At 53.1% G+C, this 21,846-nt stretch overlaps 1 protein-coding gene across 1 annotated transcript in view; it reads right to left on the minus strand.

Annotated features, from left to right (window-relative positions):
• ARHGAP39 (Rho GTPase activating protein 39) overlaps positions 1-21,846 on the minus strand; it is a gene marked incomplete at its 3' end in the record, with an annotated part of 194,330 nt that overhangs the window by 24,991 nt on the left and 147,493 nt on the right. Inside the window, exon 3 of the mRNA XM_084260477.1 lies at positions 21,332-21,412. Coding sequence (XP_084116603.1) covers positions 21,332-21,412 — 81 coding nt within the window. The remainder of the gene's footprint in view (positions 1-21,331; positions 21,413-21,846) is intronic.

A 21,846-nucleotide genomic window follows, 5' to 3' on the forward strand; every position in this document is an offset into this window, starting at 1 on the left:
CTTCTTAATTGCAAGAGGAGAATAGTCATCCCCAAATCTCCACCCAACCAGCAGCTTCTGTGGGAGTCCTGGTGTGATCAGGGGTGAAAGCCCAGCTGGGAGGCGTGCTGAGAACACCAGGAGCTCAATGGAGCAGGAGACCAACTCACAGAATGACAGACTCATGGGATGTGTTGGGTGGAAAAGGACCTTCAAAGACCATCTGGTCCAACACCCAGCAGTGAGCAGGGACACCTTTAACTAGATGAGGTTGCTCAGAGCTTCATCCACCCTGACCTTGAATGTCTCCAGGGATGGGGCCTCCACCAGCTCTCTGGGCAACCTGTGCCAGTGTCTCACCACCCTCAGAGAGAAGAGAACTTCTTCTTAAGGACTCATTAATCCTGCCCTGCTCTAGCTTAAAACCATCACCCCTCATCCCATTGCTCCATGCCCTTCCAAACAGCCCTGCCCAGCTTCCCTGTAGGACCCTTCAGGGACTGGTAGGGGCTCAAAGGTCTCCCCAGAAGCAGCCTTTTCTTCTCCAGGCTGAACCAGCCCAGTTCTCCCAGCCTGTCTTCATAGGAGAGGTGCTCCAGCCCTCAGATCATCCTCCTGGCTTCCTCTGGACATCTTGCCCAACACATGCCTTTCCCCACCTACCACTCTCAGTGGACCTCCTGGACCATGAGAACTCAAAGCTTCTCTCCAAATGCCAAGTTACCCCATTAATTAAGAATCAAAACCTTCTCCCCTGCTTCTGTGGAAGCACAGCTAAAGGGAGATCTTCTCCACAGTGCCCTGAAATTGGAACATGACCCATTGTTCCAAGGGAAGTTGAGTCATGAGCTCTGGCCAGCTCATGCTCTTTATCTCCTTAACACCACACTTTGCTGCTCTCCACTCCTTTCCACCTTGTCCAAAAAGATTTCACAGCCACTGATGGGGATGTTCTGCAAGAAAAGGCTCTTCTGCTACCTCACAACCCACCACAGCAAGGTGGCACGTGGATCACCCCAACCAGAAGAAGGATTCCAACCACATTTTGGGTCCTTGGGAGATGCTATCCATGCAGGTGATGCTCCAGAGGGAGGGCAGAGCTTGCTTGCATGGAGATGCTGAAAGGAGGGAGCCTTGCTGTCTCCAGGGAAGCACATCATGTTCTCAACTCCTCACCCAATCCCACACTGGCACAGAAGACACCAAAGGCACCGTCTGTGCCATGTCTGGCAGCACGGGCTGCACTCCCAGTTCATTCCTCTCTCTCTGGTATTTTCTTGCCCACAGGCACTTGTCCTTCCTGTCCTTCAGAAAAAGGTGGAGGGAGTCCAACTACCACGTTCTGCAGAAAAAAAATGCCCACAAAGAGGCATTTTTATTTAATTTTATATTTGTTTTACAAATATCTCCCTGCCTGAGGCTCCACCATCTCCTGGCACCCTGCTTGTTGCTTGCCCACGACTTTGTCCTCACTCCAGGAGACGTGAGGAACAATTTCTTCCTTCCCTTTTTGAGTTCTCAAGGACTTGAGCCTCCTGTTGGCTTCTTGCTGTTGAAGAGCTGCATGAATTTGGGTCCCTCCTGATCCTTCCAGACTAATTTTTGGATCTCAACCACTCATGGAGCCCTTCCAGACTTCTGAAACTCCCTCCGCTTCATGTCCTGAACAGCAGAAACTACTGGGACACAGAATTTGGGTCCCTTCAGACTGGTTGTTGGATCTCAACCACTCAATGAGCCCTTCCAGACTTCCCAAACTCCCTCCACAATTGTAGCAGTATGTCCTGAACAGCAGAAACTACTGGGGCACAGAGAATTTGGGTCCCTCCTGGTTTCTCCAGACTGGTTGTGGGATCTCAACAACTCATCAAGCCCTTCCAGACTTCCAAAATTCCCTCCACAATCATAGTCTCATGTCCTGAACAGCAGAAACTACTGGGCCACGGAGAATTTGGGTCCCTCCAGACTGGTTGTCAGATCTCAACCACACATTGAGACCTTCCAGACTTCCAAAACTCCCTCCACAATCATAGCAGCATGTCCTGAACACCAGAAACTACTGGTGCACAGTGAATTTGGGTCCATCGTGGTCCCTCCAGACTGGTTGTTGGATCTCAACCACTCAACGGGCCCTTCCAGACTTCTGAAACTCCCTCCACAATCGTAGCATCATGTCCTGAACAGCAGAAACCACTGGGCCACAGACAATTTGGGGCCCTCCAGACTGGTTGTTGGATCTCAACCACACATTGAGACCTTCCAGACTTCCCAAACTCCCTCCACAATCATAGCATCATGTCCTGAACAGCAGAAACTACTGGGACACAGAGAACTTGGGTCCCTCCAGACTGGTTGTGGGATCTCAACCACACATTGAGACCTTCCAGACTTCCAAAACTCCCTCCACAATCATAGCAGCATGCCCTGAACAGCAGAAACTACTGGGACACAGAGAATTTGGGGCCCTCCTGGTTCCTCCAGACTGGTTGTTGGATCTCAGCCACTTAATGAGCCCTTCCAGACATCCAAAACTCCCTCCACAATCGTAGCATCATGTCCTGAACAGCAGAAATTATTGGGGCTGCATCGCCCAGCGTCAACAGGCTGCACCAATGAGTGAGGTGAGAAGATAGATCCACTATGGAGACCACTAAGGATGGATGAACCCTCCCTGCTGCATCTTTAACAGGCAGATCTCCCACAGAGTCCAGAGGCAACACAATGCCAGAAGGCAAGAATAGATTATGAGCCCACCAAGCAACGAAACGAGTTCTCCTTGGTTAGGAGAGCAGAGCTAATCAAGCTCTCCTCTTCCTTCATCAATTATCTGACCACAGAGGACACTCATTTATCTTCACCACGGTTACTAACAGCAGTAATTACAGCCTGGGTCACTGGCTTGCCCTTAATATTCTTCAGCAACCACTGCTGGCTGCATGCCACCTCTGTGGACATCATCCTGGTCCTGCCAAATTAGTGAGCTCAAGGTTTTCAGGTTGGGAAGCCCAAGGTGCTCTCAGAAGGATGGAGCTGGTGGCTTCACCCACCCTGTGGTACCCAGCACGTTCTGGTCACCTCTCCTAAAGGCTGTCAGGACCACAGCTGAGCAGCCACCAGCACAGGAGGGGATTTGCATCTTGAGGATGGTGAACTAGAAGAAGGGATGGATAATTGAACCAAAAGCTGGGCAGGAGCCAGGGAAATCAGACCTGGAGTGATGTGACAGAGCTGCTGGACTGGGAAACTCCTCCTCATCCCACAGGGGCTGTGGGGCACCACTCCTGGGTTCCTCACCTGCTTTTGGATGTTTTCAGTGCTGGCTTTCCCATTAAGCACAGGCATATATGTGACTGGTGGGTGGGCTCCGTGTTTTGGAGCACCCTGAGAAGCTTCTCTTGGTCCCTGCCCTCTGCTTTTATCAGATGCAATTTCTTGAGCCTTCAGACTACCAAAGTGAAGACACCACAAGCCTGATTCCCAGCTAATGTGAACAGAAAGGAGCCTCCTACTCTGCTCCTGCACACGCTCCTTTTCTTGGCCATGGGTCTTGGCCAACTTGGCATCAGCTCACGTGTGGACAACTCAGAGATCAAAGTCTTTGCTGTCTGCTCCAGCGACACCTGAGAGCCAAAGTCATTCCCCTCTCTCCTTCCTGATACTCCTTTCCCCAGGCTACTAATACTTTACATGCAGATGTGTAATTCAAACTCCAGACATGCCCCTGGGAATGTTGTTTTTGGAGATGGGGTGGAGTGATTGATAGCCACCACCCTAAAAATATCAGCAGCCTTGGAAAGCCTCTGTGACACATGGCCCTGACAATACTTGGCAAAGCTGGTGGAGAGGTGCAAGCTGTGTGTCACCTTGGTGTCATCCAACCCCACCTCCTCCTGCTTCTGCATGTGACTCTGGTCTTGCTATGGTTAGAAAGAGCAGGACACATAGAAGGTGTCCCCAAAGGCCTCCAGATGCACCAAGGTGACACCAGGCAGACCACAAAGGCCAGAGGATGATGGGGATGAGTGGCTGTTCTCCCACAGCAAGACATCTTCAGATCTATAGGGGATCAACCTGGTGGCATTTCTCTGCAGCTAAAAGGAGGGGACACCAGCACCTAAGTAAGGAGACAAAATCAGGGAGAGCTGGGGGACAACTGCCCCCATCACCCTGAAATGTGGTGGTCACCATCAGGGTCACATCTGTGGTCTGGGTGACAACGGGATTGGAGCAGAGTCCTGGGACTACCAAGCCATGGGGTGCAGCAACACCACAAAGCACGGTGCAGGGCACCATGGCTGGGGTTATCCCTGCCTTGCAGGAGCAGGCAGGGAGATGTGGCAGGGATGGCAGAGCATCTCCTTCCCTACACGTGGAACTGGGACCTGCAGCCAGAGGCACTTGATTTGCATAGATGAAGGAGGCTTTACAGCAACACTGTTAAGCCTTTCAATGACTCCTCACAGAATCACAAGGTTGAAAGAGACCTTTGAAGATCATCAAGTCCAACCATTCCCATCCTATGCTAAACCAGATCCCTGAGCACCTCATCTACCCTTTTTTTGAACACAAGCAGGGATGGTGACTCAACCCCCTCCCTGGGCAGCCTGTGCCAGGCCCTGACAACTCTTTCAGTAACAATGTTTTTTCTAATATCCAATCTAAACCTGCCCTGGGGCAGCTGGAGCCCATTGCCCCTTGTCCCATCTCCTGGCCCCTGGCTGAAGAGACCATCGCCCACCTCTCTGCACCCTCCTGGCAGGGCAGGGCAGGTGGGGAGAAGGTCTCCCCTCAGCCTCCTCTTCTCCAGGCTCAACACCCCCAGCTCCCTCAGCTGCTCCTCACAGCATTTGCCCTCCAGCCCCTTCCCCAGCCTGGTTGCCCTTCTCTGCACTCGCTCCAGGACCTCAATGTCCTTCTGATGCTGAGGAGCCCAGAACTGGACCCAGCACTCCAGCTGCAGCCTCCCCAGTGCCCAGTCCAGGGGCACAATCCCCTCCCCAGCCCTACTGGCCACACTGGGTCTGACACAAGCCAGGATGCCCTTGGCCTTCCTGGCCACCTGGGCACACTGCTGGCTCATGCTCAGCCTGCAGTCACCCAACACCCCCAGGTCCTTCTCCTCCTGACAGCTCTCCAGCCAACCTCCCCCAGGCCTGTAGTGCTGCAGGGGTCATCTTCTTGCATGGACATTCAGCCCATCCTGCCACCACCTGTGGGTTTTCAGCTGGCTCTGTGGGCATCCTTGCCTTCAGGGCCACCAGCAGAGGAGCACCCTGGTGAAGGATGGACAGCTGCAAGTTCAGAGCAGCTTAGTAAGGAAGAGCTGCCCAGTCTGATGCCCCTTCCCCACCCTGATGGTAAGACAGACCCAACCTCCAAGCTAAAACCCCAGGTACCCCAAAGCTGTAAGAACTGAGCTCCGAGTGATGCTCTGCACACCTGTACTGGGATTGGTGTTGCAGGTTTCCATGGGGTCTCACCCATGGGAGACAGTCCTCCATGAACTTCTCCAGCATGAGTCCTCTCTACTGGGGAGTCATCTCTCCACAGGTCCCAGCACAGCTCCTTCCATGGGGTGCTGACCTTCAGGCCCAGACTGCTCCAGCCTGGTCCTTCCCCCAGAGTCACAAGTGCCCCAGCAAACCTGCTGTGGTGTGGATCAATCTCTTCACAGGCTGTAGGTACTCTCTGCTCCTCATCCTTATCCATGGGCTGCAGGGAGACAGCCTGCTTCACCATGGTCTTCACAGGCTGCAGGGGAATCTCTCTCTAGCACCTTGAGTGCCTCATTCTTCCCCCCCCCTCTTCATTCTTCCTTGCCCTTGGTGCCTGCACAGCTCCTTACACCTTCTCACTCCCTTCTCTGGGGGCAAAATGCACCTGCCAGGGTTTTTTTCCTCTCCTAAATGTGATTCCCAGAGGTGCTGTGACCATCACTGATGGGCTTGGCCATGGTCAGCAGCAACTCTGGCCTTGAATCAGCCCACATTTACTCTCTGGGCCCTGCAGAGAGCTTCTAGCTGAAGGACCACCCAACTGACACCCCAACCACACTCAGACTGTCCTAGAGACAAGAAGACCCTGCCCTTCCCCAACCAGCTGCTTTTATAGGGAAGTGATGTCAGGTGGTGTGGAAATCAGCCTGGGCTAACCCAGCTCATCTGGGCTGGCTGCTTGGGGAGGTTGACTCTGACCTGGCCAGAACCAGGACAGGTGTTTAGTATCTTCACCAATGACATGGTCAGTGGGATCTCTACAACTACCTGCAAGGTGGTTGCAGAGAGGTTGGGGTTGGTGTCTTCTCTTGGGTGACAAGTGATAGGATGAGAGGGGATGGCTTGAAATTGCACCAGGGGAAGTTTAGGATGGATATCAGGAAGAATTTCTTGACTGAAAGGGTTGTCAAACATTGGAATAAGCTGCCCAGGGAGGTGGTGGAGTCACCATGCCTGGAGGTATTTAAAAGGTGTATGGATGAAGTCCTTAATCACAGAATTGTAGGGGTTAGAAGGGACCTCAAGAGATCCTTGAGTCCCTTAAGGACATGATGTAGAGGTGAGCTGGGCAGGCTTAGGCTGTGGTTGGACTTGATGATCTCAAGGGTCTTTTCCAACCCAGGTGGCTCTATGATTCTGTGATCGACTGCACCCTCAGCATCTTTGCAGATAACACCAAGCTGAGTGGTGGGTGAACATGCCAGAGGGATGGGATGTCACTCAGAGGGATGGGATGTCACCCAGAGGGATGGGATATCACCCAGAGGGATGAGATGTCACCCAGAGGGATGGGATGTCACCCACAGGGACCTGAACAAGGTAGAGAAGTTGGACCATGCAAGGTTCCACAAGGACAAGTGCAAGGTCCTGCACTTGGGGTGGGACAGTCCTGGCTGCCAACACAGGCTGGGGGTGACATGATGGAGAGCAGCCCTGTGGGAAAGGATGTGGGGTACTGATGGATGCAGAGCTGGACATGAGCCAACAACGGGCACTTGCAGCCCAGAAGGCCAATGGCATCAGGGGTGGCATCACAAGAAGTGTGGCCAGCAGATTGAGAGAGGGGATAATCCCCCTCTGCTCTGCTCTCCTGACTCCTCACCTGCAATGCTGCATCCAGCTCTGGAGCCCTCAGCACAGGAAGGACGTGGGCCTCTTGGAGCAGGTCTAGAGGAGGCCATGAGGATGATCTGAGGGCTGGAGCACCTCTCATATAAAGCCAGGCTGGGAGAGTTGGGCTGGTTCAGCCTGGAGAAGAGAAGGCTGCTTCTGGGGAGAGCTCTGAGCCCCTTCCAGTGCCTGAAGGAACCTATAGGAAAGCTGGGCAGGACTGTTTGGAAGGGCATGGAGTGATAAGATGAGCAGTGATGGGTTAAACTCAAGCAGGGCAGGGTTAGATGAGAGCTCAGGAAGAAGTTCTTCCCTCTGAGGGTGGTGAGACACTGGCCCAGGTTGCCCAGAGAGCTGGTAGAGGCCCCATCCCTGGAGACATTCAAGGTCAGGGTGGATGAAGCTCTGAGCAACCTCATCTAGTTAAAGGTGTCCCTGCTCACTGCAGGCAGGTTGGACTAGATGGTCTTTAAAAGTCCCTTCCCACCCAATGCCATCTGTGATTCTACACTTCAGCTCTTCCACCTCCTCCAAAACAGACAGGAACCCATCCTAAGGTTGGATGTTTTAGCTCAAACCCAATGAAACCACCTTTTAATCCCTGGATTTGCAGCTCTTGTTACCATTCCAGCCAGCAGCCTGCATCTGGCAGCGCTGGATACGAAGTAAAATCCCCAGAGCAACAGCCCTGCCCATCAAACCACCCAACCAAGGTAAAGCTTTCAATCAAAACCACTAAATAAGGACAACCAATAAACCTGAAAGCTCCAACCTACCACCCAGGATTATTGCTGAACACCAGAAAGCCAATGGAGGGCTGGAGCAGCTCCCCTATGAAGAGAGGCTGAGGGAGCTGGGCTGGTTCAGCCTGGAGAAGAGAAGGCTGTGGGGGGACCTCATTGCAGCCTGAAGGGAGCAGAGAAACAGGAGGGGAATCAACTTTTTAAATGGGTAGATAATGGCAGGACAAGGGGGATGGAGTGAAGCTGAAGGAGGGAAGGTTTAAATTAGATATTAAGGGGAAGGTTTTTACAGAGAGAATGGTGAGGGGCTGGAACGGGCTGCCCAGAGAGGTGGTGGATGCCCCATCCCCAGAAACATTCAAGATCAGGTAGGATGGGGCTCTGAGCAACCTGATCTAGTGCTGGAACAGGCTGCCCAGAGCTGGAACAGGCTGCCCAGAGAGGTGGTGGATGCCCCGTCCCTGGGGGTGTTCAAGGTCAGGTTGGCTGGGGCCCTGGGCAACCTTGTGTAGCTCCAGGCCTGGAGGTTGGTGTCCCTGCCTGTGGCAAGGGGGTTGGAACTCTGTGATCCTTGGGGTCCCTTCCAACCCAGACCAGTCTGTGATTCAATGAATTCCCTGCCTGCAAATGGAATAGAGGTGGAAGTTCTCTCTTCGCCGCTAAACCGAGCGCGGTTACGCCAATAAATAACGAAAGGAGAGGAGATGGAGCCCTGCTGAGGTTTGCCACCCTCCTGGCACAGGAGGTCCTCCTGAAATTCAAAGTATTTCTGTTATCCCTGGCTCAGCACCAGCTTCCCTGTTGCTATTTTTCTCCTTGTTGGGAAAGGCAAGGTATTTTTATACTTACAACTCCGAGTACATTTCCATCACAAGCTACTCTCCCAAATCCCTCCGAATCTTCTATCAGAGAAATCAATTTCTTCCCCAATTTGCATAATTTCCCTGGACTGAAACATTTCCTCTATTTAGGGGAGGATTTCCCCCTCCCCCAAAGCTACTTATGCTCTTAAATCTCCCTCCCTCACCTTCCTCACAGCCTTTGGTAAAGTCAACGCCTGGGGTGAGAGGAGGAATCTCTGTCTCTGTGCTACTCAGCTCCTTGCACACTCCTTACACACTCCTTACACACTCCTTACACACTCCTTGCATGCTCCCCAGCCTCCCTCACCCAGGACTTGCTTTCCTTCTAGATGCTTTTGCTGGTGAGACGCAAACAACCCTCACCCCGCACCGCGTCTCCGCTGCAGGCAGGTAGACACCATCCCAAGCACTCAACGATAATTATTTTTTCATAATTAAGCCCATCCACAGCTCTATTTCCCCTCAAAAAACATCTGTGACAACCAAAATGAGTGGGTTTTGGTTGTTTTTTTTTAACATTCCATGTTTTCTACCGCGGCGGATCAGCATCTGCATTAAATCAACGCGGGACCGGAGAATAAATCACAGGTCATGGCTGGGCTTAAGAGCAATTATTTTAACAGCACCAGCCTGGCTTTTCACTGAACGACCCCAGGACACAGATGTAAGAGCACAAATATTCACAAAACCTGCCTAAATGCAATGGGTTGGGTTTTTTTTCCAAGCTACTTTCGCTTGCGCCGGCGTTAGTTGGACTTTGAAGATGAAGGGTATAATTTAGCGTTAAGATGAAATGGGTTTCCTCCTCTCTGGGGTGAAGGGGGGGAATGAAAGCTGTTAATTTGCATGATTAATTCCAATATCTTGCTTGCCAATGTCCTGTGGATGTATCAGGAAAAGCATTGGGATCCCACCCCCTTTCCCCACCGTCCCCGTGCCCTCGCTCTTCCTCACCTTCCTCCCCTGGCCGTGGATACCGGGCGCATCTCCTCTCCGGGACTTTTCATCACCCTCCTGGGAGCTCAATGCCTTGATTCCCCCAGCCAGTGTCAAACTGGACCGACTGCAATTCCCTAAGGATGGGGGGGGGTGAAGGATGCAGTACAACCCCCCCACACACTTCAATTCCCCCCCTCCTCCTTCTTCTTCTTCCCAGCTGGGTACCGCCGGGGATGGGCATCCGCGGTGCTGAGCGCATCCCGCCGCATCCCGCTGTGAAACCCTGGGGTCAGCGATGAGCTGACAGCACAAAAACCTCCCTGTACCTGGCACGCTGCCTGACACTGCTCTGGCAACACAAATATCATCCTGCAAGTACAGGCAGAAAGGTGGGAAGCTGGGAAGAGCCCGCCCGCTCTCCGCAGCAGCAGCAGAGTGAAGCCTCCAATTAACCCTCCTAAATTCTCCCATCCAGCCTCAAGGACTGTGCAGAAGCCACCAGAAAACTCAACTTTTTAATACAAACCCCCCTCATTTATAATTAAATCAGTGGATGGGAGGACAGGCTGAAATCCCCCATCCCTCATTCCTGCTCAAACGCTCCTTGCTTGGAGCTTTTATGAGATGAGGGGTCGCTGTAGGTGTTCCTGCAACCCCACCATGGTCACCCTTTTACTAACCCTTCTCCAAACCTTCTGCTAACTCTTCTCCAACCCTTCTGCTAACCCTTCTTCAACCCTTAACCCTTCTCCAACCCTTCTATGATGCCTGCAATCCCTTTTCCCCTCTTCATCTACACATCTGGTGGTCTTATGTCCTCCTCAGACTTCACAGAATCCCAGACTGGTTGGGGTTGGGAGGGACCTCTGGAGATCATCTAGTCCAACCCCCCTGCCAGAGCAGGGTCACCTTGAGCAGGATGCACAGGACAGTGTCCAGGATCATGGGGGTTTGGATCTCTCCAGAGATGGAGACTCCACAACCTCTCTGGGCAGCCTGGCCCAGGGCTCTACCACCCTCACAGCAAAGAAATTCCTCCTCAGGGTTAGGTGGAACTTCCTCTCTTCCAGTTTGTGCCCATCACCTCTTGTCCTGTCCCTGGGAGCCACTGAACACAGACTGACCCATCCTCCTGAGCCCACCCCTCAAGGATTTATCAGCATGGAGAAGATCCCCCCTCAGTCTTCTCTAATCCCAAGTCCCTCAGTCTCTCTTCATCAGAGAGATGTCCTAGTCTCCTCAGCTTCCCCGTAGCCCATTGCTGTCCCCTCTCCAGCAGCTCCCTGTCCTTCCTGACCTGGGGATCCCAGCACCACACACATTGTTCCCAATGAGGCCTCCTCATGCTCAGGGACTCTCAGATCCCTTGACTCTGGATGGCGCTACCAGATCGCTTTTAGCTCCAGGCCCTCACCACCAAATCTCTACGTGAAACAGCTCCCTGATGTTGCCTGAGTGCTGCTAAATCCTCCTCTCTCTGAGTAAAAAAAAAGCTGCTCCCATGGCATCCGCTCTAATTAGCAGCAGCGGAAGCTGAATCAAGACAAGAGGGAGATAACGAGCCTTCCCGGCCCCGCCGCCCCTTTCAACAGAGTTTTTCAGCCACACTTTTTTGCAACAGTGAGGGGGAGAGTGGGGCTCTGGGACACCACTGAGATGATGAAACCCTTCATGAAACCCCCCCTTTTTTTCTAGTGAAATAGGAGTTTGTGAACTTCACGTTGAGTGAAACATGCTGGGGTGGATGAGGCCACTGTGCAGACTGAATCACAGGCTCACAGAACCATAGGGGTTGGAAGGGACCTCAAGAGATCACCAGGTCCAACCCCCCTGCCAAAGCAGGGTCCCTAGGACAGGTCACACAGGGAGACATCCAGATGGGGCTGGAATATCTCCAGAGAAGGAGACTCTACACCCCCCAGGCAGCCTGGCCCAGGGCTCCCTCACCCTCACTGGGAAGAAGTTCTTCCCCATGTTGGTGCAGAACTTCCTGAGCTCCAACTTGAGCCCATCACCCCTTGTCCTGTCCCCACAGACACTGAGCAGAGGCTGCCCATGTCCCTCTGTGTCCCACCCTTCAGCTATTGATCCCCAGTGATCAGATCCCCTCTCAGGCTTCTTCTCTCCAGGCTGAACAGCCCCAGCTCCCTCAGCCTTTCCTCACAGGGGAGATGCTCCAGGCCCTTCAGCATCTCCATGTCCCTCCTCTGGACTCTCTCCAGGAGATCCCTGGCTTTTCTATCCCAGGAAGCCCAGAACTGGACACAACACTCCAGGTGGGGCCTGAGCAGGGCAGAGCAGAGGGGGAGGATCCCCTCCTTTGACCTGCTGCCCACAATCCTCCTGATGCCCCCCAGGATCCCATTGTCTCTCTCAGCCCCCAGGGCACACTGCTGGCTCATGGCCACCCTGTCACCCACCAGGACGCCCAGGTCCTTCTCCACAGAGCTCCTCTCCAGCAGGTCACCCCCAGCCTGTCCTGATTCCAGCAGTTATTCCTTCCCAGGTGCCAGACTCTCCACTTGCTTTTGTTGAACCTCATCTGGTTTCTCCCTGCCCAGCTCTCCAGCCTTGAAAGCCACAAATCCATAGCAAAGGGATTTTGCAGGCTGTAGCTAATAGGCAAATGGTGAAACCAGCTTGGATGGTTGCTCCTGGTGTGCCCTGGGTTGGTAACTCATTGCTGATGGCCAGTTTCACCTCACTGAAGATCTGCGTTGGCTTTGGTCAACCGCCATACCTGGCCACAGCACTTACCATGTCCTCTCCTCAGCAAGCTCTCGAGCTACAAGGGGACAAGCCATGGTGACCAGTGGGTCTCCAGCAAGCCCCCCTCTGGGATCAGTCTCATTAAGAAGCAACCAGAAGGAAGCACACGATTAGGCTCTGCCAAGTTGGCAGACCCTCAACGCAACCCCTCCTGGCAGCCGAAGCACGCCAGGCACCGCGCGCAGAGGACACGGATGCCTGCTGAAGGCCAGATCCCCAGGAGGCAATCAGAGCTGCTCTTCCCATCTCAGATGCATGATTAAACCAATCACCCAAAATAGCTGGAACCCAAATGTCACTGGAATGAGAGGAGACTTTGCTTTTCCTTGGGAAGGGGTGGGGGGAGGGACGCGGAGAAGGCCGCACGGAGAAGCCTTTATCCTTAAAGGGAATTAGCTGCAAAATACAAAGAGACCAGAAGTCTCTGCTGCCTAAAATAACAGCTCAACAGAAGATCTGCTTCCTTTGTCTCCATAAGCAGGACAACAAGTTCCTCCAAGGGTGATTTTTAGCTGCGGCCTATCCCCGAGCAGGTTCCACACCAGGCCGGAGCCTTTCGTCCTCTCCCTGTTTCCAAATGGAATCGCTGCAGCTCGGAAGGCCGAAGGTATCCTGGGCTCCATCAGAAGAGCCCGAGGGTGTTTGTAGCAGGGATCATAGAATCATGGACTGGTCTGGGTTGGAAGGGACCCCAAGGATCACAGAGCTCCAACCCCCTGACACAGGCAGGGACACCAACCTCCAGGCCTGGAGCTACACAAGGTTGCCCAGGGCCCCAGCCAACCTGGCCTTGGACACCCCCAGGGATGGGGCATCCACCCCCTCTCTGGGCAGCCCCTTCCAGCCCCTCACCACTCTCTCTGCAAAGAACTTCCCCCTAATATCTCCTCTAACCCTTCCCTCCAGCTTCACTCCATCCCCCTTGTCCTGCCAGTCTCTGCCCTTTGAACAAGCTGATTCCCCTCCTGTTCCTCTGCTCCCTTCAGGGACTGGAAGGCTGCAATGAGGTCCCCCCACACCCTTCTCTTCTCCAGGCTGAACCAGCCCAGCTCCCTCAGCCTCTCTGCATAGAGGAGCTGCTCCAGCCCTCTGATCATCCTTGTGGCTCCTCTGGCCCCTCTCCAACAGTCCCACATCTTTCGTGTATTGGGGCCCCAGATCTGGACACAGGACTCCAGCTGGGGAGGGCAGAGCAGAGAGGGACAATCCCCTCCCTGTGCCTGCTGCCACCCCTCTGCTGATGGAGCCCAGGATCCCATCACCCTTCTGAGCTGCAAGAGCCACTGCTGGCTCATGTGAAGTTTCTCATCCACCATGACCCCCAGGTCCCTCTCAGCAGGGCTGCTCTCCAGGAGCTCTTCTCCCAGTCTGTAAACATGTGTGTGCTTTATGCCCCAGTTGTTCTGTACACCCCTTGTTTTGCACATTCTTTCATCATTTTAATAATTAATTTCAATCATTGTTATTATTCCCTTCCTTTCCTGCCATATGAAGCTGTCTTCATCTCAACCCATGAGTCTGACCTCCTCCTCCTCCCCCCAACTCTCACCCTGATCCCACTAGTAGGGGAGGGGGGACACTGACCCAACAGCTGTGTGGTTGTTTTAACTGGGTTAAACCATGAGAAGCTGGCAGCAGCACGTGTGGGACAGCTGGGACAGCCACCAAGCTGCTTCTGCTGGGCAGGTGCCTCCTGGGCCAACAACTGTGTGTGGGCACACTTGAGCCACGTGTCTTTGTCATGGTAGGAAGAGGAATGTGGCCTCACAGCTGCCTCTGCTAAAATTGACACCAGGGGTGAAAGCCAGCTTCAGCCCAGAGATGCTGAGCTCCTTTTCCCTGTGATGGCTCCAGGAGAAGCTTGGATGAATTCATGAGGGTCAACCAGAAAGGGTTGGAGACCTTCATCTCCCCAGCGTGGCTGTTGTAGTTGTTTCCACACATCTAGTGTACAGCTGGCTGGTGGGAACCACACTCAGAGTCTGGTGTGGTGGCTCCTGACCTCTGCCTCAGGCTTCTTCCAAGGTCCTACAAGTCTCCAGAACTTGGTACTTGGCTTCAGAAACCTCTTTGCCAACAGTAGAAACCGAACCATTTCCCTGCACCCACATGAAGGCACCAAGAACCAGCTGTGCCCAGCTGGAGAAGAGCTGAACATGGTCAGTGCAAGGGTTGGACACTGAAATTCATTCTCTCCCATGGTTAGAGAATGAATTTAGGGACATCTGGAGCACACAACCTGTGTGAGAACCAAGAGGTGGAGAGAACCTTAAAAAGCTGGCCAGCTGCAGCCATGTCTCTAAGCAGAGGTCACCCAGGACTGACACACAACCATCTCCTAAACTTCAGGTGCCTGATGGGACACATGATGCCAGGTCTTTTGGAAGCCCATCCCAATTCTCTCCTCAGTTCCATACTTGCTTTGCTAGACAGCCACCCATGAAGTGACTCCTGCTGACCATGGGAAGTGGAAGATCATGCGAAGATCAAAGATGTTGTTAAAATCTGCTGGCTGAGAAGGTCTAGGACAAAATGAAGATCATCATGTCCAAAGCATTAGAAGGATCCTCTGCTGATGAAGTCCTCCTCTCCCATGATGTCCCCAGTAAGAACAGGACACTTTGCTCCCTTCTCATGGGTTGGACACCCCACCACTCTACCAGAGACAAAACCAGGGTGAGTGAGAGGGCAGAGTTGGAGCTACAGCCAGACACAGACATGAGTTGCAGTGGGTGGCCACAGCTCCTCTAGCCCTGAAGCCCAGAATGGGAGTTTCTCCATGGCTTCAACACCTTCACATTGTCATCATGCAGTTGGGAGCAGAAAGAAGGGGTGGACAGGCAGGGACTCACAGCCCAGGCCCTAAGGAGCTTTTCCAGCTGCTCCACTGCTGGAAGACAGTCCACTGATCATCTCTCCTTCCATGTATGACCTAAGAGTTACAGAACAAACAGCACAGCCAGGACCAGTGGGTGTCCTCCCTAAGAGGTGGATATCACATACTCAAGTGAGCAGGTTTCTCACCCTCTCTTGGAGCAGAGGAACCTACAGTTGGGACCGGGGCATATTTTTGGTCTGGCTCTTCTGTTCTTAACAAGTCCCCAAGTGATGAACCCCCAAGGAGCAGAGAAGAGGGTTATCAATGCTTTGCTGCTGCTCTCCATGTCCAACACGCTGTGTTTCCCTCAACTGGGCAGCTCCAGCATCTTTGGTGTGGTCACAAAGCACGTGGCATGTGACACCCACATGATCAGCAGGGTGGAACAAAGAGGGTCACAGGAGCAGAGCTTGTTGGGGGAGGAGACAAATTCAGAGGAACAAGGTGAAGATCATAGAATCATAGAATGTTCTGGATTGGAAGGGACCCCAAGGGTCACAGAGCTCCAACCCCCTGCCACAGGCAGGGACACCAACCTCCAGGCCTGGAGCTACACAAGGTTGCCCAGGGCCCCATCCAACCTGGCCTTGGACACCCCCAGGGATGGGGCATCCACCACCTCTCTGGGCAGCCTGTTCCAGCCCCTCACCACTCTCTCTGTGAAGAACTTTCCCCTAATATCTAATTTAAACCTTCCCTCCTTCAGATCTGTGATCTGAAGTCCAGCTCTTGGACCCTCCATCTATTGACTGGCCATCACAAGAACAGGACAATGAGAAAGACCTGGGATAGGTCCCACAAACAACCAGTCTTCTTCACAACAATGCTGCTGTGTGGCTCAGCAAAGAGTTCACCTTTGGTCACAGAGGACCATGGCTGGAGAAAAGGAGGACATCAAGCTCCAGAGACCACAAACCAGATGGAATAATGAGGGAAGGGTTAAGAACTGTTACCATAATTGCCCATCTTGATGGGATTTGGAGCCAGGGCTCTCCTACAGATGCCTTCTAGACAGACAGAGCACGACGTCATCCTCTTAATGACCCCCACTAATCTTCATTCTATTAGAGAATCACAACTGTTGGGCCTGGAGCAGTGAGTCAGTGTGGTCAAGGAAGTGGAAAAATCCTTCCCTGCTCCTGAGGAACCTTCTGCAGCTCCTGGGGTGACCCAAGCAGCTGAAGCTCAAAGCTGCACTGGGGGGATGATGGTGCTGTGGATGAGGGTGGTGTTTCAGATGAACCCCACAGGACCTCTCCCCCCCTATCAGCCAACCTCCTGCTTCTCCATCTGCCTGTAGCCAGCCTTCACATGGGGACAACTCTTGCCTCACATGCCACCTCACTCCCACACTTCATCCAACCACCTCCAAGCCCTCCACCTTCTCCCTTCCCAGTCAGAGAGGAGGGGGTGATGGATGTGAACGGACACATGCCCAGAAGGGAGCTTGCCACACCCTAGGTCTCACCAAGCTTCCTCAGCCACCAGTGACCTACTGATTCATTGTGCAACTCAATCTCCTGCCCCTCTTCCAAGCATGCTGTCCTCCCACCTCTTATCTTGGCCTTCAAAGGAGGCAACATGCACTTACCATGGCTTCTGAGACACACTGATGGGACTAAGGCCAGCCTTGGTGAGGAACAGAGGGTTGGAAGGAGCTGTGAAGGCTGCTGGGCTGGAGACTTGATCTCCCACCCAACTGTGGAAGCCTCTGGGATCATGTAATGAACAGCTGGATCCCAGGGCTGGATCTGGAGGAGCTGGGGCAGCGTTGCTCTGATGGAAGTGCTCAAAGGCTCAGTCCACTCCATGATGGAGCTGGGTGCCAACCCATTTCACAGTCACCACCTCAGTTCTATGAAGAACCCACAGGAAGACCAGAGATTCCACCATCCCTTTGCAAACTGGCCAAGGGTGCTGGAGCTTTCCCCAAAACCTGTCCCTGAGCATCAGAGAAGAGGTCTCTGGACCACATCCCCCCACCCAAGTCCTGGCCACTTCAGGCAGAGGTACCTCAAGAGTCTTCCCACTCACATGAGGGGCCACACGTGCATCTCTTGAAGCCATCCAGAGGTAGATGCCATGGTTTGGCTTCAAGGTGGCCTCCCCTGTGCCATGGGTGCTGCCTACCACTGTCCCCCAAGCAACACCCATTGCACCCACCCTCTGGGATCTGCCCAGCCTTGGTCCATCCAAGGAAGAGCTGCCAACTAAGCTTTGGAGAAGGTGAAACCAAGGGGCCTTTTATGCAGGGTGATTTCCAGTATGTGCCATGGACCCTTCTCCTTGAAATTAACCTCATTAGCATGGAATCATCCCTCCCATCATGAGGTAGGACCAATCAGCTTTGATTTCAGCTTCCATGTGTGGTGCTGACATGGTTAAATCCCCCACCACCACCTCCCTCCCACCCCAGGCTGCACCAGCTCCTCACTCCATCTCATTGGCAGCCCCCAGACAGAGGGCACTTGAGACTCATTCTTCCAGAAGGAAGTCCACTCTCAGCTAATTAAGCAAAGCTGCTAATTAGCTTCCTGGCTGGAATGGATTGGAGGGGAGGGGGGGAGGGAAGGGTGGCAAGGGCTGTCTGTGGGTTTTGTACAGGCGGTGATGTTGGGGTTGGGAGGATGGAGACATCTCCTGCAGCAAAGCACATGCTGATGCAAACAGGTCATGTGTGCTAATCACAGTGAAATTTAATCTTTTAATTGCTTGGGCTGGCATCAGCCAGCTGGTGGGTGGGGACTGCTGTCCCCAAAACCCACATGGATGCTCGTCTCAGCTGCCAACAGATGGGGAACTGCATCCACCCAGCACTGAGAGGGGATCATAGAATCCCAGAATGGTCTGGGTTGGAAGGGACCCCAAGGATCAGAGAGCTCCAACCTCCCTGCCACAGGCAGGGACACCAACCTCCAGGCCTGGAGCTACACAAGGTTGCCCAGGGCATCATCCAACCTGGCCTTGAACACCTCCAGGGATGGGGAATCCATCAACCTCTCTGGGCAGCCTGTTCCAGCCCCTCACCACTCTCTCTGCAAAGAACTTCCCCCTAATATTTCATTTCACCCTTCCCTCCTCCAGCTTCACTCCATCCCCCTTGTCCTGCCAGTCTCTGCCCTTTGAACAAGCTGATTCCCCTCCTGTTTCTCTGCTCCCTTCAGGGACTGGGAGTCTGCAATGAGGTCCCCCCACAGCCTTCTCTTCTCCAGGCTGACCCAGCCCAGCTCCCCCAGCCTCTCACCACAGGGGAGCTGCTCCAGAAGAGCACATCCATGAAGTTTCTTCTCATTTTGCAGTACCACAGCCTCTATCCCTCTCCCCTAGGAACAACCTTATTGTTTTCCTCCTCCCAGCATTTTTTTGGGTCATTTTCTGCACGTTTTTGTCTCACATCTCACTTCAGTTGCCTGAATATTGCCCTTCCCAATGCTCTTGACATGACTGCACCCAGTTGTTTCTACTCTTGCCTTAGAATCCTAGAATCCCAGACTGGTCTGGGTTGGAAGGGACCCCAAGGATCACAGAGCTCCAACCCCCCTGACACAGGCAGGGACACCAACCTCCAGGCCTGGAGCTACACAAGGTTGCCCAGGTCCCCATCCAACCTGGCCTTGAACACCTCCAGGGATGGGGCACCCACCCCCTCTCTGGGCAGCCTGGGATGCTTTGCAATAAAGCCATCCATGGACAAGTCTCTCCCCAAGCTACCCAATGCTCAAGGAAAGCCTTCTGCTGGTGAGGGCAAACACCAGGTACCATTACCCTGTTTGTTTTCCCTCCTAGAAAGTTTGTTGTGATCCCTCTTGCTGAGGCAGCAATTAATTCTGATGCTCCCAGGAGGTCACTGGAGGAGGAGTGAATCACAGAGCACGATGGGTGGCACACAGCCAGAACTGCTGGGTGATTTTCCACTCCAACCTGTCCTGAACTGGGGTGGAGCTTACTGCAAACCATGTCACTGTGGACCTTCCACCAGCCTGTGGTGTCACAGAGCATCAGGGAAGGGAACAAAGAGCATCATTATGGGGAAGGGATGCAGAGCATCGTGCCCTCATGGTCCCTACTGCCAAGAAAGGAAGAGCTAGAGGTGCTTCAACTCCAAAAAACCCTACAGAAATGAAGGTATTTGTCAAAGCTCCAGACCACCCAGGCAGGCATCATCTCCAAAACCTCCTAAAATTTGAGTGTAGTGTATAGACTTGTCCTAAAGGTGGGACTTGGGGTGAATGTGGTGTTACAGGGAAAGGTGTCAGGCCACCAACCTGTCTGCAGGTCTGTGTTAGTAAAACTGTCCAGGGCAGGTGTTTATCCTCCCTCTTCCAACCTGATTTGATCTGGATGAAGCCAGCAGGTTCCACACAACCCCAACTGTGCAGGGTGGGATGGGGTCAGGACAAGCTGGGTCACAAGGAATCACAGAGCATTAGGAGTTGGAAGGGACCTTGAAAGATCATCTAGTCCAACCCCCCTGCCAGAGCAGGATCACCCAGACTAAATCACACAGGAACACATCCAGGTGGGGTTTGGATGTCTCCAGAGAAGGAGACTCCACAACCTCTCTGGGCAGCCTGGCCCAGGGCTCTGTCACCCTCACAGTGGAAAAGTTCCTCCTTATGCTCACATGGAACTTCCTCTGCTCCAGCTTGCACCCACTGCCCCTTGTTCTGTCACTGGCCATCCCTGAGCAGAGCCTGGCTCCATCCTCCTGACTCTCACCCTTCACATATTTACAGACATTAATGAGGTCACCCCTCAGGCTCCTCTTCTCCAAGCTAAAGAGACCCAGCTCCCTCAGCCCCTCCTCATAAGGAAGGGGTTCCACTCCCTCCATCACCTTGGTCACCCTGAGCTGGGCTCTTTCAAGGAGTTCTATGTCCTTCTTGAGCTGAGGGGCCCAGAACTGGACACGATATTCCATGAAAGATGGAGGTGGTCATTCAGTCTAGCACCTGAAATCCTGATCCAAGCAACAGAAAGCTCATTTCTCTCTTACCAACAGGCTTTGAAAGGCAGTTGGACACACAGACTGGAAGAGATGCCTTCATTTCTCAGGAGGCTTCTCCAGCTCTATGGAGGTGGCCCACTAAATCAGCCAGGCTTGCTGTGGAGATGGATTAAATCCATACAGATGCAAATTTGATGCAGAAATCACAGAGTCATAGAATTATAGGGGTTGGAAGGGACCTCCAGAGATCATGGGGTCCAACCCCCCTGCCAAAGCAGGGTCCCTAGGACAGGTCACACAGGGAGACATCCAGATGGGGCTGGAATATCTCCAGAGAAGGAGACTCCACACCCCCTGGGCAGCCTGTCCCAGGGCTCCCTCACCCTCACTGGGAAGAAGTTCTTCCCCAGATTGGTGTGGAACTCCCTGTGCTCCAACTTGAGCCCATCACCCCTTGTCCTGTCCCCACAGACACTGAGCAGAGGCTGCCCATGTCCCCCTGTGTCCCACCCTTCAGCTATTGATACCCAGTGATCAGATCCCCTCTCAGGCTTCTTCTCTCCAGGCTGAACAGCCCCAGCTCCCTCAGCCTTTCCTCCCAGGGGAGATGCTCCAGGCCCTTCAGCATCTCCATGTCCCTCCTCTGGACTCTCTCCAGGAGATCCCTGGCTTTTCTATCTAGCAGAACCAGGTGAGACCTTCCCCTTCCCAATAAAACCCCACAAATCAGGAGCTGTGATGGGGTGTTACCCCATCACCAGACAGTCCTGGTGGTCCTCCCATCCTGCTCCAGTTTCTGGCCATGGGTTGGAGCCCCTCAAATGAGATCTACTGCATAAAGAGGATGGATGGTCCCTGCTCTAAAGACCCATCAAAATATAACTTAAGGTTTATTTAAGGGTGGTAGTAAAGCTAAAAAAACCCCAACACAAGAAGGAAAGGGGATGGGGAGGAGGATCAGAAGAGCACAAAAAACCCACCAGTGTTACTGCCCCATCCCCATGGGACAGCCAATGTGCTACTGGTTGTCCCAGACCCCCACCTGACCACTGTGGTGGCCACATTGCAGACCCCAATCCCAGTACCAGAGGGAAATTTTGGGCTACCTGTAGTGGAGGAGTTGACTTTCAGCACTGTAATCCCGATAAATGTCATATTCCTTCTCAAACACTCCGGAAGGCGACGAACTGCAACACAGGAAGAGTGAAGAAGGAGTTACCAAGGGTGACTGTGACATGCCCTCATTAAAGTCTCCTTCCCTTGAGGATTAATGAAGATGTATCCATAGAGATGAGGTCCCAGTCCCCATCAGCATGGATTCTGCACTTGGGACCTACACCCACCTCCTTGCATCAAGTTTTGTGTCAATAATTGGTTGGTTGGAAGATGATGACCAAGGACTCCATGAATGTGGCTTCCAACTTCATTTCAAACCCTGTTGAACGCTTCATTTGCCCCTGAGCTGAGTTTATTGGTGAAGATACACCTGGACAGACCCTAAACATGTCCCACTCATGGTCACAGAATCACAAGGTTGGACAAGACCTTGAAGATCATCAAGTCCAACTGTTCCTGTCCTGTGCTGAACCATATCTCTCAGTACCTCATCCACTCGTCTGTT

The sequence above is a fragment of the Gallinula chloropus genome (genome assembly GCF_964237585.1).
Source record: "Gallinula chloropus genome assembly, chromosome: 2".
In the NCBI taxonomy this organism is placed as follows: domain Eukaryota; kingdom Metazoa; phylum Chordata; class Aves; order Gruiformes; family Rallidae; genus Gallinula; species Gallinula chloropus.